Here is a 16,664-nt window from a genome sequence, read left to right as displayed (position 1 = left end):
TAAATCTAAACTTGACTATTCCGATTGACTTCTGGCCAACATTCCACATCTACTGTTTTTTAACTTCAGCTCATCCAAAACTCTGCTGACCATACTCTAACTCACACCAAGTCCTTTCACCTCATCACCTGCTCGCTGACCTACATTGCTTCCCAGTTAAGCAACGTCTCGAGTTTAAAATTTCCGTCTTTGGTTTCAACACTCCCTGTGGCTGGAATCGCCTATGACTCGGAGATATCTGTGTTCCTATAATTCTGATCTCTTGCATATTCCCAGTTTTAATCGGTTGCTGTGCCTTCAGCTACCAAGAAAAAAGACTTGCATCTATTGAGCACTTTTCATGAGTCTCAAGTGCTTGACTGCCAATGAAGCACTTTCCGAAGTGTAGCCACTGTTGTAACGTAGTAAACACAGCAGCCAACGTGCGCACACCATTACCCAGGAACAGCAATGTGACACTGGCCGGATAATCTGTCTCTGTGATGTTAGCTGAAGGATAAACATTGGCTAGGACACCAGGGATAACACTGCTGCTCTTTTGATCAGACACTGACCGGGGTGACCAATTCTTGGGGACAGAATTAAAGGACACTTCGGCATGTTGTAGGCGAATCTGTGGGGCGGTGTGTGGTGGAAGCGGACTGGCAGACCTTTGTGGACAGGCAGATGTACTGCAGATGAGAGGTTAAGGGTCTGAAATATTGGGGGGGGGGGGGGGGGGGAATGCGTCCCAGCCATCACCTTAACCATGGGACAATCCTGTCAGGCCTGGGTCATCCTGCTTCTGATAGGGATGGACATCACCCTTCACAACAGTGCTGCACTCCCTCGGCACCGCACCGGTGATCGCTGTTCACCGGTCCCTGGAATTCTCCCTCAAAACCTCTCCCTCTTTGAGGCGCCCTTCAGAACCTTTCCTCTCGCTCACTCTGGGAAGCCTGGCCCATAAGAGGGGCGCTACATCAATGCAAGTTGTTGCGTGGCTCTGAGAAGGCGGCCAGGCTTCCCAACCCCAGCCAGGCAACCCGGCTCGGACCCCAGACCCCAGCCAGGCAGCCCGGCCCCCAGCCAGGCCCGGTCCCCAGACCCCAGCCAGGCACGGTCCCCAGACTCAAGCCAGGCAGCCCAGACCCCCAGCCAGGCAACCCAGCCCGGCCCCCAGACTGACAGCCCGGCCCCCAGCCAGGCCCGGTCCCCAGACCCCAGCCAGGCCCGGTCCCCAGACCCCAGCCAGGCCCGGTCCCCAGACCCCAGCCAGGCAGCCCAGACCCCAGCCAGGCTGCCCAACCCCCAGCCAGGCAACCCGGCCCACAGACCCCAGCCAGGCAGCCCAGACCCCCAGCCAGGCAACCCGGCCCGGCCCCCAGACTGACAGCCCAGACACCAGCCAGGCTGCCCGGCCCCCAGCACCCACCTCCTGATGGTGAGCTTCCTGAAGAGCGGATACCAGGCTGACAGCTGGCAGCTCAGCACCTGCTCCTTCTTCATCACCGCCTCTGGCAACCGCGCTTCCGCCGGAAGTGCGCACCGCAGTAACCCTTCCCCTACACAGGAGAAATCCCCTTCCGGCCGGGTCCCCGGCGCGGGGCGGGGGACGGAGAGAGGGTGAGCGCCAGCCCGGCCCGCACTGCTTTCCGGCTCGGCCTCCACCCAGTACCGGCGTCAGCACTGCTCCTGCTCTCAGCGCATAGAGTGAGTAAATAGGAGAGGCCCAGCACACTGCCTGCAGGCCCGGCCCCTGCAGTCAGCCTGACCAGCTACATTCCCTCTGCACACTCCTCATTCCCTCTGCACACTCCTCATTCCCTCTGCACACTCCTCATTCCCTCCACACCCCCCACACCCCCTCCTCTCCCTCCTCTCCCCCTCCACCCCCTCCTCATCCCCTCCACCCCCTCCTCATCCCCTCCACCCCCTCCTCATCCCCTCCACGCCCTCCTCATCCCCTCCACGCCCTCCACACCCCCTCCACGCCCTCCACACCCCCTCCACGCCCTCCACACCCCCTCCACGCCCTCCACACCCCCTCCACGCCCTCCACACCCCCTCCTCAACGCCCTCCACACCCCCTCCTCAACGCCCTCCACACCCCCTCCTCAACGCCCTCCACATCCCCTCCTCAACGCCCTCCACATCCCCTTCTCTCCCTCATTCCCTCCGCACCCGCCTGATTCCCTCCACACCCTCATTCCCTCCACACCCCCTCACATCCCCTTCTCTCCCTCCCCATTTCCTCTGCACCCTCATTCACTCCACACCCCCTCAACCTCCTCCGCTCCCCCTCTGCACCCTCCGCACACCCCCCCCCCATCACATTCCCTCTGCATCCTCAACTCTCCTCACATTCACTTTCAATCAAGGCAGAGCTTTTTAAAAGGAGGAATTGGTTCATTTTGAGAAATTTGCGTAATCAGATTCATTTTTTCCCCTCTACGTTGCTCATTTTATTTATTTTTACACCCTGCCAAGGTTGGATCACAATCACAAGTGTTTAAGTTGTAAATATCCTCTGAGGAGAAGGTTTGCCCTCGAGCGTGTCCAATCTGGCAGACTGGCCTCTTATTAAGATGTGAATGACCTCAACCACAGGACTGCGGCGTGATGGCTCAGTGGTTAGCGCTGCTCCATAGCGGCAACGATGACCCGGGTTCAATCCCGACCCCGGGTCGGCGTCCGAGTACAGTTTGCACATTCTCCCCGCGTCTGCGTGGATCTCACCCCCACAACCCAAAGATGTGCAGGGTAGCTGGATTGGCCATGCTGAATTGCCCCTTAATTGGGGAAAGAAAATAATTGTGTACTCTAAATTTTGAAAAATGATAGAATTCTTTTATCAAGGTGGAGAGTGAGGGGGCAGCATGGTAATGCAGTAGTTAGCACTGCTGCCTCACATCACCAAGGACCTGGCAAATTCAAGTTTTCAATTTATAAATCCTTTTTAATTCCCTAATGGCATGTGCCCTATGGGCCTATTCCTTAGCAATGTTCTCTAGCCTCCTCTTGCTTTCACATTTTTTTGCTTTCGGTTCCACACTCTGCCATTGGCGGGTTCTCTTTTTTAGCTACCATGCTCCTGTTCCTCGAGAATTTTCGGAGGGCCGGTGCAGACTCGATAAGCCGAATAGCCTGCGCTGTGGGGTGTCTGAGATCTGATGATCTGCTTTTCGGCCTATGGTAGATGTGGAAAATATATTTTATTGTGTTTTCTGTGACGATTGTGAATGTGGTTTTTTTATTTAGAGTACCCAATTCATTTTTTCCAATTAAGGGGCAATTTAGCGTGGCCAATCCACCTACCCTGCACATCTTTGGGTTGTGGGGGCGAAACCCACGCAAATACAGGGAGAATGTGCAAACTCCACACGGACAGTGACCCAGAGCCGGGATCGAACCTGGGATCTTGGCGCCGTGAGTCAGCAGGGCTAATCCACTGTGCCACCGTGCTGTCCTCAATTGTGAATTATGTTATGCAGCCGATGTTTCAGCAAGTAATCAGCTGAACTATGTCTTACTCTTGACAGATTGAGAGAAGTTTGGGGAGAAAACTGAGCAGCTTGATCGGAACTCCACAAAACTGAGCAGCTTGACCAGAACTCCGTAAAAGAGACCACAAATCATTAATCCTGAGTCCAAAGGCCTGTTTGAAAAGTTAAACATCAACTTCACGGACCATTAACAAACATGGAACCAAGTAATCCTACGAACCAATCAATTATCAAAGAAGAGGTAAGTATGATGTTAAAAATGCATTGTATTCTAATCTTAGACTTGATAATTAGCTGCATGGCCATCACCCTCTGCGACTGATTCCATCTTCAGCTGACATTGATAGCCATGCCATTCCAGCATGAACACACCCCACCCCACTACTTAACTGAGTGAGACTGAGGCTACTTTTAGCTGCCCAGTCGCTGTGCAAGATGAAATCAGCAAACGACATGGACCAGGGATCAATCTGGTCTGTACTCGTGGGACAAAGCCAGTGGAACTGAAATAATTCTGCCCTGTTGAATGTTCCAGGTTCTGGCAAAAGGCAAATGGGCTCAACTTTTACAAACGACCTACGTCGATCCTACCGGCAAAACCAGGTAGGTAGAAAAAAAATCCCTGTTTTCATCAGCTGTTGTTGGATTGGATTGGATTTGTTTATTGTCACGTGTACCAAGGTACAGTGAAAAGTATTTTTCTGCAAGCAGCTCAACAGATCATTCAGTACATGGGAAGAAAAGGGAATTAAACAAAATTCAAGAAAATACATAATAGGGCAACACAAGATATACAACGTAACTACATAAGCATTGGCATTGGATGAAGCATGCAGGGGTGTAGTGTTAATGAGGTCAGTCAATAAGAGGGTCATTTAGGAGTCTGGTGACAGTGGGGAAGAAGCTGTTTTTGAGTCTGTTCGTGCGTGTTCTCAGTCTTCTGTATCTCCTGCCCGATGGAAGAAGTTGGAAAAGTGAGTAAGCCGGGTGGGAGGGATCCTTGATTATGCTGCCCCCCTTTCCCCAGGCAGCGGGAGGTGTAGATGGAGTCCATGGATGGGAGGCAGGTTCGTGTGATGGACTGGGTGGTGTTCACGACTCTCTGAAGTTCCTTGCGGTCCTGGGCCGAGCAGTTGCCATACCAGGCTGTGATGCAGCCCGATAGGATGCTTTCTATGGTGCATCTGTAAAAGTTGGTAACGGTTAATGTGGACATGCCGAATTTCCTTAGTTTCCTGAGGAAATATAGGTGCTGTTGTGCTTTCTTGGTGATAGCGTCGATGTGAGTGGACCAGGACAGATATTTGGTGATGTGCACCCCTAGGAATTTGAAACTGCTAACCATCTCCACCTCGGCCCCGTTGATGCCGACAGGGGTGTGTACAGTACTTTGCTTCCTGAAGTCAATGACCAGCTCTTTAGTTTTGCTGGCTTTGAGGGCGAGATTGTTGTCGTTACACCACTCCACCAGGTTCTCTATCTCCCTCCTGTATTCGGACTCGTTGTTATTCGAGATCCGAAGAAGGAGCCGTGCTCCGAAAGCTCGTGTTTGAAACAAACCTGTTGGACTTTAACCTGGTGTTGTAAGACTTCTTACTGTGCTCACCCCAGTCCAACGCCGGCATCTCCACATCATGACATGTATATATAGGAGAGACAAAATTGCAAGATAATTACAGATTGGAATGCGAAGAATGGTTGGAATGCGAGTCTTTGCCGGCAAAGATCAAGCCTAGCGTTTCTAGGCCTTTTGGCTAAGATGAGTGTGAGGTCAGGTGTAATGCCTGGACCTGGTATGTCTCTTGTGCGGATAATGAATTGGATTCAATTTGAATTGGTTTTTGGAGCAGGCGAGGAGCGGGATTAGGGGTTTTCCCCTGTCCACATTCTGAGCTCTGGTTTTATAACTCTGATAAAGTAATAAAAAAAAAAACAAGTTCTTTACCAGAACGAAGAGTGTGAGTGGAGTGAGTGATAATATCAGGTAATCAAGGTGTGATTTGTCTCAAGCCAGGACAGTTAGTAGGATTCTGCAAATCCGGATTCATGTCACATTACGTGTAACCCCCACCATACTGCCTGGGTTTGGTGGGCATCCTCCATCCCTCCATCTCTCCTTCCCTCCCTCTCAAGGCAGCACGGTAGCCTTGTGGATAGCACAATCGCTTCACAGCTCCAGGGTCCCAGGTTCGATTCCGGCTTGGGTCACTGTCTGTGCGGAGTCTGCACATCCTCCCCGTGTGTGCGTGGGTTTCCGCCGGGTGCTCCGGTTTCCTCCCACAGTCCAAAGATGTGCGGGTTAGGTGGATTGGCCATGATAAATTGCCCTTAGTATCCAAAATTGCCCTTAGTATTGGGTGGGGTTACTGGGTAATGGGGATAGGGTGGAGGTGTTGACCTTGGATAGGGGGTAGGGTGCTCTTTCCAAGAGCCACTGCAGACTCGATGGGCCGAATGGCCTCCTTCTGCACTGTAAATTCTATGTAATCTCTCCCTCCCTCCACCTCCCTCCCTCCAGTGGAGCTGGAGTTAAAGATCGCAATCAAATCCGCCATCATCCTTTCAGATGGTGGAGCAGGCTTGATGGGCCGGCCTTCTCCTGCTCCTGTCTCTGATCTTATCTTCCGGATGTAATTGATAGAAGGATTCTTGAATGTATTCCTGTTTTATTTCCTATCTGTAATCTTGTACAGTGCTGCACCCCTTATTCCAACAACATTCTAGTCTTCTGGCCGTGTGTGTCTCTCCCCTTTATCCCATTATTGATGGCCATGCTTCCAACCATCTAACCTGTTGCTCTGAAATCCCCTATGTCTCCACCAGTCTCTTCTCCTGCAAAACCTCCTTAAAGCTTACCGCTCCTTGTATCTGGCTCAACATTCCTTCCTTGTCTGATTACAGCTCAAAGAACAACCTTGGGGCATTTTTCTAAGCTGATGACATTAGCTATTATTTGAGTGTTTTTATATATATATATATTTTTTTAATTGTGGAATAACAGAGTTTGGGAAACAGTGAAACGAACAACCAGAAAACCGAACAGTGGTTCTGATGGTAAGTCATCCTGTGTAATTCTTATTGCTTGTGTCTTTTTTCTGCTCTGTTGCTACGTTCCCTGTGTGTATCCTTGTTAGAAATTTCTTGCTCAATGATCAATTAACCTTCAACAAGTACAGGTGTAAAAGCCTGAAGTGAAGTATGAATCACTGTCTTGTTTCACCATGTTACAGTGTCAGGTTGCGTTTCCACAATAAAAGTGGTTGTGGTAGTATTTATTACCTCTTAAAGCTTCTACACCCAGGAAAAGATCAGTAACGAGCAATTCCGTGGGAAAGTTGACATGTATCTAGTCAAATACAGGGTTTGGTAAGGCCTGGTGTAACACTAGTCACAGTATTTGGACTGCAATTCGGCTATCCAACTATTCCAATCTGATGTCTGGTTATTTTAAATTGGCTACATGCTGTGGGTGAGTTTTATTAGTTTTCGGATACACACCCAACTTAAATAACTTGCTGATAGAATCGGATTAGGGAATAAAAAGGGTTGCCTGAAAACCTCCCTCATCCCACTAAGAATCATTTTTGTCCACATGGGAAAATTATGCATCACTCTTGGTTGAAGGAGGATTGAATGGAGATGTAACTGCAGCAGAAAATCTGAACACTAAAGGCAGTTAAGAGCCAAACATCCTGGCTCCATTATTCCACAACCCGTTATTACCCACTACATCAGCACCAAGATTGACCATTTAGAACCTTTTATTTTGAGGCTGATTTGATATCCTTTTAGTATTGAGAAAGTAACAGCTGGTGTTGTATTTCTCCTTATACTCCTGTTCCCATGCACACTGCAATTTTGGAGCTAACATAGAACATACAGTGCAGAAGGAGGCCATTCGGCCATCGAGTCTGCACCGACTCACTTAAGCCCTCCCTTCCAACCTATCCCCGTAACCCAATAACCCCTCCTAACCTTTTTTTGGTCACTAAGGGCAATTTATCATGGCCAATCCACCTAACCTGCAGATCTTTGAACTGTTCGGAAACCGGAGCACCCGGAGGAAACTCACGCAGACACAGGGACAACATGCAGACAGTGACCCAGCGGGGAATCAAACCTGGGACCCTGACGCTGTGAAGCCACAGTGCTATCCACTTGTGCTACCGTGCTGCCCTACAGTAGATGAAATCATGACTTGCCACTTTCCCCTCTGTTTAAGAGCAGTGTGTTCTTGAAAATAAAAATAGGCACCTGTGCAGCCCAGGAGGCAACAGTATAGTAGTCAACCCCACATTCCATTTATGGGTTAATGTCTGAAACAAATGTTAAAAGGCTAGATTAATTTAAGAAAATGGATGACTGAAGTGATCTGATTGACCATATATATCGGCGGCACAGTAGCACAGTGGTTAGCACTGTTGTTTCACAGCGCCAGGGACTTGGGTTCGACTCCGGCTTGTGTCACTCTCTGTGCAGAATCTCCCCATGTCTGCGCGGGTTTCCTCTGGATGCTCCGGTACCTCCCACAAGTCCCGAAAGATGCGCTTATTAGGTAACTTGAACATTCTGAATTCTCCCTCTGTGTACCCGAACAGGCGCCGGAGTGTGGCGACTCGGGATTTTCACAGTAACTTCATTGCAGTGTTAATGTAAGTCTATTTGTGACACTAGTAAAGATTATTATTTTTATTATTCTATTGGTGCATTTGAATTGCCCTTAATACATTCGTGTCCAGTTAATAATCTCAGTTTGAATAGATTGGGCCTATCCTGACTCGCGTCCAGAAGAATAAGAGGCGATCTGATTGAAACATGCAACATCCTGTGAGGGTTTGACTGGGATGTTGTTCATTTTGGCAGAAGAGGTCAGCACTAGGGTTCACAGAGTCAGAATGAGGGGTGGCCATTTTAAGACCGTGGAGGAGTATCTTCTCCCAGAGTGTTGTGAATCTTTAGAACTCTGCACCCGAGAGTGCTGCCGATGTTTAATCGTTGATTATACTCCAGGCCGGGATGGATAGATTCTTGGAATCCAAGAGTATGGGGATTGGGAAGCAAAGGGGAGTTGATGGAAAAGTCAAGACCTTATTATTTGGTACAGCAGACTCGAGGGACCACATGATCGACTGCTTCTATTCTTTTTGTTCTTAACAGTTTGAAAGCTCAAATTGTGACACATTTGTTTCTCTCTCTATCTGTCTCTCTCTTCCCCCCCCCCCCCCCCCCCCAATATTTAGGAGTAGCTGTACTGGCTGTGCTGAAGAAAACTCTGCATTATGACTGTTTGATTATGGTGAAACAGTTCAGACCGCCAATGGGATGCTACTGCCTGGAATTACCAGCAGGTGAGGTAGTTTACTTTGTTATGGGCCAGGGTTTAGAGAACCCCAAAGTGTATCATGGAGTTCACCTGACCCACAACTTTTACTAGATTGTGGTATGGGGAGCACACGGCCCACTCTACAGGTGTGCAGCAGAAATGGAAAAGTATTTTTTTTAAAGCAAAACAATGTTTATTCTATGAACTCAAGTTAACCTTTTTAAAACATACAGTGAACATCTTAGCAACCATTAATTCAAATACAACCCCCAAAGAATACAACACTAAGTAATCTTTTAAGCTTTCCTTTTAACATCCATAAGACTTAAAAAAGAACTTGTAATGGAAGCACATCAGGTTGAAGTCACTACTGAGAGCAGTTATTAGTTTTAAATCACCAAAGGATCGATTTACAGTCTTTAGATTATAGAGCAAGACTCTTATAGACCTTCTGGCTGTGACTGCAGCTATCCAGCTCTGAAAACGAAACTAAAACACACCCTGCAGCAAACAGCCTAAAATGAAAGTAAAAAGCTGACACAGCCCAGCTCCACCCACACTCTGACATCACCGATAAACACCCATTTCTTAAAGGTACATTTCTTAAAGGTACTCTCACATGGCAACTTGAATATGTCCATAATAACAATGGATGTGAGAAGACATGGGAATAAGAGAAGGCCATTCAGCCCATCAAGCCTGCTCCACCATTCAATTACATCATCTACCTCTCCGCCACTTTCCCGCACTATCACCGTATCCCCTTATACCATTATCGATTTCTGTCTTGTGCTTGCTCAATGACTGAGCTTCCACAGCTCTATGGATTAGAGAATTCCAAAGATTCACCATCCTCTGACTGACGAAATTCCTCCTCTTCGCCGTCTTAAATGGCCTTAATCTGAGACTGTGTCCTAGACTTGCCAGTCGGGAAACATCTTGCGTGCGATTTAATGGGAAAAGGCAGTCCTGTTTTGCGTGTAAATACCGGGATGTTTTTCCGAGCCTGTAGCACTGAGAATGCCCCCCTACCAAATGGGACTATTGATTTGGGGGGCGGGGGGGGGGGCTGTGCGAAAGTTGCCCAACTGAGGCCGCACTTAACGTTACTTCTGAGCTTGTTGCCACAATCTCTTGACCCCCCCCCCACACACACACAAGCCCCAGCTTACCAATTAGGGGGTCCTCGACACCCTTCTTTCCCCCGGTGGCTCTGCCAGGATGCCGGATAGGATCATGTTTGTATTGTATCTCGGTAAACCACTGTTGAGAGGTATCATTGTGTTCGTACGTTTTATTCTCAGGCCTCATAGATGATGGCGAAACTGCAGAGATTGCTGCTTTACGAGAGCTTTTAGAAGAGACTGGATACCAAGGAGAGATCAGCGAAACGTCTCCCGGTTTGAATTATTTTATTTTTATTCATTCATAGGATGTGGGCGTTGCTGGCTGGCCAGCAATTTTGCCCATTCCTAATTGCCCTTAGAGATGATGAGCAGTCATCTTGAACCCCTGCAGACCATTAGGTGTCGGTACACCTGTGCCATTCGGGAAGGAGCTCCAAGATTTTGACCCAGCGACAGTGCAGGAACGGCCGATATATTTCCAAGTTCAGGATGGCTTGGAGGAGAACCTCCAGGTGGTGGGGCTCCCATGTACCTGCTGATATCGTCCTTCTAGATGGTGGAAGTTGTGGAGAAATTGGGAGAGATTTCTAAATGTTCGCTGAATTCAACCACTCCCACCCTCACCCTGCATTGTAGCCCTGTTGTCCTTTTTGAAACAGAATAGAAATGAGGTGAAAGAAAGCTTTTGTCAAACCTTTTCGAAAGGCAATTCCATTTTAACTAAGTATATTGCAAAGATATTTTTCTAAGTATGGTGGAGAGGAAGTAAATAAGGTTTTGAAGGGAATTTGTGGCAAGTTCTTGTAAAGAAGACACTTGACAATTATAAGTGCGTTTCTCTTCAATTGTGATTCAGAGTAGCTCTGAGTTCCTAACCAACTCCTGATACTTGCTGATTGTCTTGGCGAGTCAGAGAGGAATTTCCCAAATTCATCCTTAAATTGGTCAGTTTTTCTTTCCTCTATGGACTTGATTGCACCATGTTTTGATGGGACAGGATTAACGGATCAGATAGTCTTTTCTCTCATTATCTGTAAGGGAATGAGCACTCTTTGTGGGGTAAGGGGAATATTTGTCACCTATTTCTTTGATTTCCCTGACCCACTGTTTCTGTGAATCCACTGGGATCGTGAGAAATGCACTGTGTGGCCTGTACAATCTATAGGCAATGTGCAGTGTACTCAGATTACATCTGTAAAAATATTTTGCAGAGCCGTACCAGGTTAGGAAATTACACTTTAATTTGAGTAATTTTTTTATTGTACATTGCATCCTCTTTTTTTCCCCCAGCTTTGTGCCTGGATCCCGGATTGACCAACTGTACGATGCAGTTCGTGACTGTTAACGTTAATGGAGACGATTCAGCGAACCTCAAACCGAAACAAAGGCTGGGTAAGCGGATAATAATAATCTTTTGAGTATTACAAGTAAGCTTACATTAACACTGCAATGAAGGTACTGTGAAAATCCCCGAGTCACCACATTCCGGCGCCTGTTCGGGTACACAGGGAGAATTCAGAATGTCCAAAATACCTAACAGCACGTCTTTCGGGACTTGTGGGAGGAAACCGGAGCGCCCGAAGGAAACTCACGCAGACACGGGGAGAATGGGTAGACTCCGCACAGACAGTGACCCAAGCTGGGAATTGAACCTGGGACCCTGGCGCTGTGAAGCAATAATGCGAACCCCTGCTCCCGTGCTGCCATAAATGTGGCAGTTACATACAGTGCAATGATATATTAGCCTAGCTCAGCTCCTGGTGTGGGGCTCGAATCCACAACTATCTTTGGACAAGAAAGTACGAGAGACAAAGGTTGATTATTGGTGACAGTACTTTCAAAACAGTCTAAATGAGGAAATAAATATCAAAAAGAAATGTTACCAATGTACAAACACTCAAATCTGGAATCTAGATTATGTTGGAACTATTTTAGGCTTCCTATTTGATATAGAATGTGTATATATATATATATATATATATATATACAATGTTTAAAATTATTTTGTAATTGTTAATATTCTGTTGTGTTGGGATTGCGGACATAATAACTATGTTTTGTGGCGTAATATGAATCCAGTGATTTCCAAAGTGGATTAAATACAGCTTTTTTTACCTTTTCAGATGATGGAGGTATGTTTTCATTCACATTTACACAACCTGGAGGCCTGTCGTGGTTAAGTATGGTTATGGACTATCTCATTCTTGTATAGTGGCAGAGAATCATGTATGCTTACTGCACAAAAGGAAGCCATTTGGCCCATTGAGTCTGCCAATTGGAAAATTGCTCTCCAGCCTAAATCCGGTTTCCAGCTCTTGCTCTATAGTAGTTATAGAACTTGAAGAGAATATCCAGGTTTGTTTTTTAAACATGATTGAGGGTTTCTGCCTCTTAACACCCTGTACTTAATTAATTAATAATCGCTTCTTGTCATAAGTAGGCTTCAATGAAGTTACTGTGGAAAGCCCCTAGTCGTCACATTCCGGCGCCTGTTCGGGGAGGCTGGTACGGGAATTGAACCCGCGCTCCTGGCCTTGTTCTGCTTTACAAGCCAGCTGTTTAGCCCACTGCTAAACCAGCCCCAGTGAACAGAGTGAACTATGACAGCCGCCATCCTCTGGGTGAAACCAATTCTCACTTTTCCTTCTATAAATCTATGTCTCTGGTCATTGACCTCTCATCCAAGGGAAATGGGTCCTTCTTATCCTGTTTACCTAAGACCATCTTACTTTAATACACCTCAGTTAGACCCCCCTTCCGCCTCCTCTGTTCCAGAAAAAATCCATCTTGGCCTGTCCTGTCTTTTCAATATAGCCAAAATTCTCCAGTCCTGGCGACATCCTTTTAGATCACCTCTCTACCCTCTCTGGTGCAAATAAATGCCATAATGCTTCAATTATGATTTGTAAATAAAATTGTTGCAGTGTGTTGTCTTCTGATTTAGACTTTTCATCTTTTCAGAGTTTGTTGACGTTGTTTTAGTTCCTATCAATGAACTTCGGAAGAAACTTGATGGTAAGACCAGTTTTCTCTTGTTCCTGAAATGTTTACGGTTAGACGTTTTGCTTTGTAATAAAATTCTCACACGTTGATCTAGGTAGTTGTAATATTTTGTTTTCCTATAACTTCTGTTTTCCGTAAGTTATTCCCACAAGTGGTACACTGAGAGCTCTTTTGTGCAGAAGGCTGCTATATGATTTTTTTTTTAACATAATCATGCTTTTGAAATAACTGGGAGTACCTCAGTGCAACCACATTTAAACATCCACTCCCTCCACCACTGATGCACAGCAGCAGCCGTGTGTACCGTCTACAAGATGCACTGGAGGAACTCGCCAAGGCTCCTTAGGCACCTCCTTCCACACCCACGATCACTACCATCTAGAAGAACAAGGGCAGCAGACACATCAGAACACCGCCACCTGGCAGTTCCGTTCTCAGCCACTCGCCATCCTGATTCGAAATAAATCGCCGTTCCTTCACTGTCGCTGGGTCAAAATCCTCGCACCCTCTCCCTAACAGCACTGAGGGTGTACCTACACCATACAGACTGCAGCAGTCTGGGATGGCTGCTCACCACTGCCTTTTCGAGGGTCAGTAGGGATGGACAGTAAAAATGCTGGACTTGCCAATGACACTACATTCCGTGACAAATATTTTTTTTAAGTTATTAATTGCATGAAATATTTACAGAAACAGATTGATGGCATTCAGTAAAATCACAATATAAATTATAAACAGTTAATATAGGAGTGTGTTTATAAACAGTAAGCCAGTCATATTTCATCAGTGGCGTAGTAATCTTTTCACAAACGTGTACTGATCTTTATTTTTCAGAAATGCTCCAAAAGGAGAATATTGTGGTGGATGCTCGAGTTTACGTCTTTGCAATGGGTTTGATGTCTGCCTCGACAAAGCCCAACATGTTGCCTGTGTTGAAAGCTTGAAGGCATAAAGATCCCCATCTGCAATTGATGCTCAACGCGAGGAAATATTTAATCCTAATTCTGTATTCTGCCCTTGTACTAAGGAACGACGGACCATTTCTCTAGAATGTAATAACATTGTTATAATTATCTAGATTTAAGAAGCTGGATTTTCTGACCTGCCTTATTCACAAAACAGACATATCTGCAGTACACTGCTGGCTTGACAACTGCATCATTTCATCCTTTCCTTCAACACTTGCGAAATCATGACGGATAAATGTGCTTGGACTTCGCAATTATATATATATTTTTTAAAAACCTCAACTTTCAAAGTTTTGCCTCTGGTACAGAAAGTTGCTTGTTGTTAAGATGGTCGGTGTGGACCAAAGTGAGATGGTCGACTGATAATTGAAACTCCTTTATACATTATGGGTAAGAATTCTGGTTTGTTAAAATTGTGGAATGTGATCCGAACATTGGGAAAATTCTGGAATCCCATGTAATGGAATTTGTCTGATGCAGTTGCCTTGAAAAAATCAGTGACCTTGATCATACTCGGAAATTAAGTCAGCCTTAAGTAGAATTATTTTTTGTCAGCTGGTTATGACACAGGAAGAAACTCGTTTGCATTTTTACCTCCAAATCAAGGTACCAGGTACTGTGAAATCCACAGGATTTCCTGCTTGCCCCATGTGGAGTGCACACTCTCTTATTCAAGTTGCCCATTGTTGGCCAGTCAAAATCACTGCTATTAGGATATTGGCTTGAGGGTTAGCTGGAGCCGGTTTGCAAGGATTACAGCCCCCAGGCCTTTCTTCCCCAACCTCCCCAGGTCCCCAATAATAAGTTAATGTGGAGGTTCAGTGTCCTCAAGTATATCGCACTGCCAGTCTCAAATATTGGATTACTGAGTCTACAGAGAGCAGGCTTGGATCAAACTCCTGTTGCCCCATGTGTCTCATTCCAGCCTCTCAGATACCCTTGCTGGTCTCCCTACCACTGCGCCACGCCCCCACCCATCAAAAGCAGTCACAAGTTGGATATGAGGCAGCTAGGGAGTGTGGGTGTTGGTCCTGACCAGGTGGACAGCTGGAACAAGTGGTTTCGCAGGTGGCATGGTGAGCAACACAACTCCATAAAATGTCAACGTTCTGTCAAGATCATGACACCTGCACAAACACAACATTCCCCTATCAAATGGTTAATTGCACCACTTTTGAGGTGTGGCACTTTACCTTTTTTTTTTGCCTACCTTCAACTGACTCTTAGTAGGTACAAAATCTTGGATATAATGTCAGGAATAGGACATTCCTCCTTCACATTCGTTAGTCAATTTTTGCTGTTCTTAAATGAGAATATTTCATTTGGATTGCTAGTACCCCTTGAACTTTATTTTGCACCATGCAACTAACTGCAGATGATGTTAGAAAAGTTATGCATTTAACAGAAAACACACGGATACCATTGCAATGTTTTCTAACAGCAGGCTGCCATAGTATTTGATTAATAATGAATTCCAGTTTTATTGACCAATGTTTTAGTAAGGATATAATTTTTTTTAGAGATACGGTGCAGGTTATAATGTTTTTTGCTATTACATATAATTGCTGTAAATATCTGAGGGAATGATGAAAGTTGTTTAGAATGGAGTTATTGCCTCAGTGTGCTCTTTTATGTTTAAGAGCTGTGACTAACAGCAAGATACTAGGGGGATGGGCCATTAAGTCACCTGAGCCTGCTGCCACCATTCATGTAGATGATGGTTGATCTTCTAACTTGATGCCACCTTCCCGGACTATTGCCATATCCCTTGATGTCTTTAATATCTAGAAGCCTTACAACACCAGGTTAAAGTCCAACAGGTGTGTTTGGAGTCACTAGCTTTCAGAGCACTGCTCCTCCATCAGGTGAGTGACTCACTCAGAGCTGCGCTCTGAAAGCTAGTGACTCCCAACAAACCTGTTCGACTTTAACCTGATGTTGCAAGACTTTTTACTGTGCCCACCCCAGTCCAATGCCGGCATCTCCACATCATGTTTAGTATCTAGATCTATCAATCTCTTAATACAGGCCCAGTCTCCTCGATCTCTCCATTAGGAATAATCCCACTTTTCCAGGGATTAGTCTGGTGAACCGTTGCTGCACTCCCTCTACGGCAAGTACATCTTACCTTGGGTTAAAGTGATTGAAGTCACAGCTCAAGTGAATATCATGTGCGTGTAATGCTGTCTAATGTTAACTTTCATATGAAATTCTGGCATTGCCGGTTTATGAGAAATAAGTCGATGCCTTTGTTAAGATAGTGAACAAAATGAACTTAATATGAATGCATACATTTCTAATATTGCACCGTCTAATGTTGATCTGTATGTTTCTGTAAATTGTAGACCTGTTGAAAATGTACCTACCTAAGGTCTTCATTTTCAGAAGACCAACAAGATTCCAGATTTCCCAAATCCTCATGAATTTTGTCAGTCATGCAAGATTTGGTTTTCCATGCCTCTTTGATGCTCCAGAAATAGTAGATTTGATTCCCCATAGGCGAGCCCACCACACTGCTGGTGAGGACAGAGAATTTGGCTGCATCATTCGCTGGCGGCAGCATTATCTACTCCTGCCTCTTGTCAATGGTAATTCCCATTGAAGCCAGCCCATGCTGCCGGGAAACCAGTGGGCAGGAGTGCACACCCAATCAATTCCAGCCAGTGTTGGGCAGTACTTCATGCATTTTTGTTTTGTCTTCATTTGGATGATTAAATATATAGTTGTACATCCTAAATAAAAAAAAAATCAAACATTA

The 16,664-nt window shown here is 46.0% G+C and overlaps 2 protein-coding genes across 3 annotated transcripts in view; one reads left to right on the top strand and one right to left on the bottom strand.

Annotated features, from left to right (window-relative positions):
- Nucleotides 1-1,559, bottom strand: part of cdc123 (cell division cycle 123 homolog (S. cerevisiae)) — a 32,062-nt gene extending 30,503 nt beyond the window's left edge. The window contains exon 1 of the mRNA XM_038811920.1: nt 1,415-1,559. Coding sequence (XP_038667848.1) covers nt 1,415-1,488 — 74 coding nt within the window. The 5' untranslated portion in view covers nt 1,489-1,559. The remainder of the gene's footprint in view (nt 1-1,414) is intronic.
- On the top strand, nt 1,554-16,664 carry nudt5 (nudix (nucleoside diphosphate linked moiety X)-type motif 5). Of its 2 annotated transcripts, XM_038811921.1 has the most exons (10): nt 1,554-1,692; nt 3,522-3,726; nt 4,021-4,088; nt 6,487-6,539; nt 8,726-8,833; nt 10,113-10,208; nt 11,226-11,327; nt 12,059-12,067; nt 12,897-12,950; nt 13,773-16,664. In XM_038811921.1, the coding sequence occupies exons 2-10, from the start codon at nt 3,682-3,684 to the stop codon at nt 13,880-13,882; spliced, it is 645 nt and encodes a 214-aa protein (XP_038667849.1). In that variant the 5' UTR covers nt 1,554-1,692; nt 3,522-3,681; the 3' UTR covers nt 13,883-16,664. The 2 variants fall into 2 exon arrangements, with proteins under 2 accessions (XP_038667849.1, XP_038667850.1); XM_038811922.1 differs by lacking the exons at nt 1,554-1,692; nt 6,487-6,539 and having other exon boundaries at nt 3,631-3,726.

Source organism: Scyliorhinus canicula, chromosome 11, assembly GCF_902713615.1.
Source record: "Scyliorhinus canicula chromosome 11, sScyCan1.1, whole genome shotgun sequence".
In the NCBI taxonomy this organism is placed as follows: domain Eukaryota; kingdom Metazoa; phylum Chordata; class Chondrichthyes; order Carcharhiniformes; family Scyliorhinidae; genus Scyliorhinus; species Scyliorhinus canicula.
Note: the sequence above shows the minus strand (reverse complement) of the source record. Positions and strands in the feature narration are given on the sequence as shown.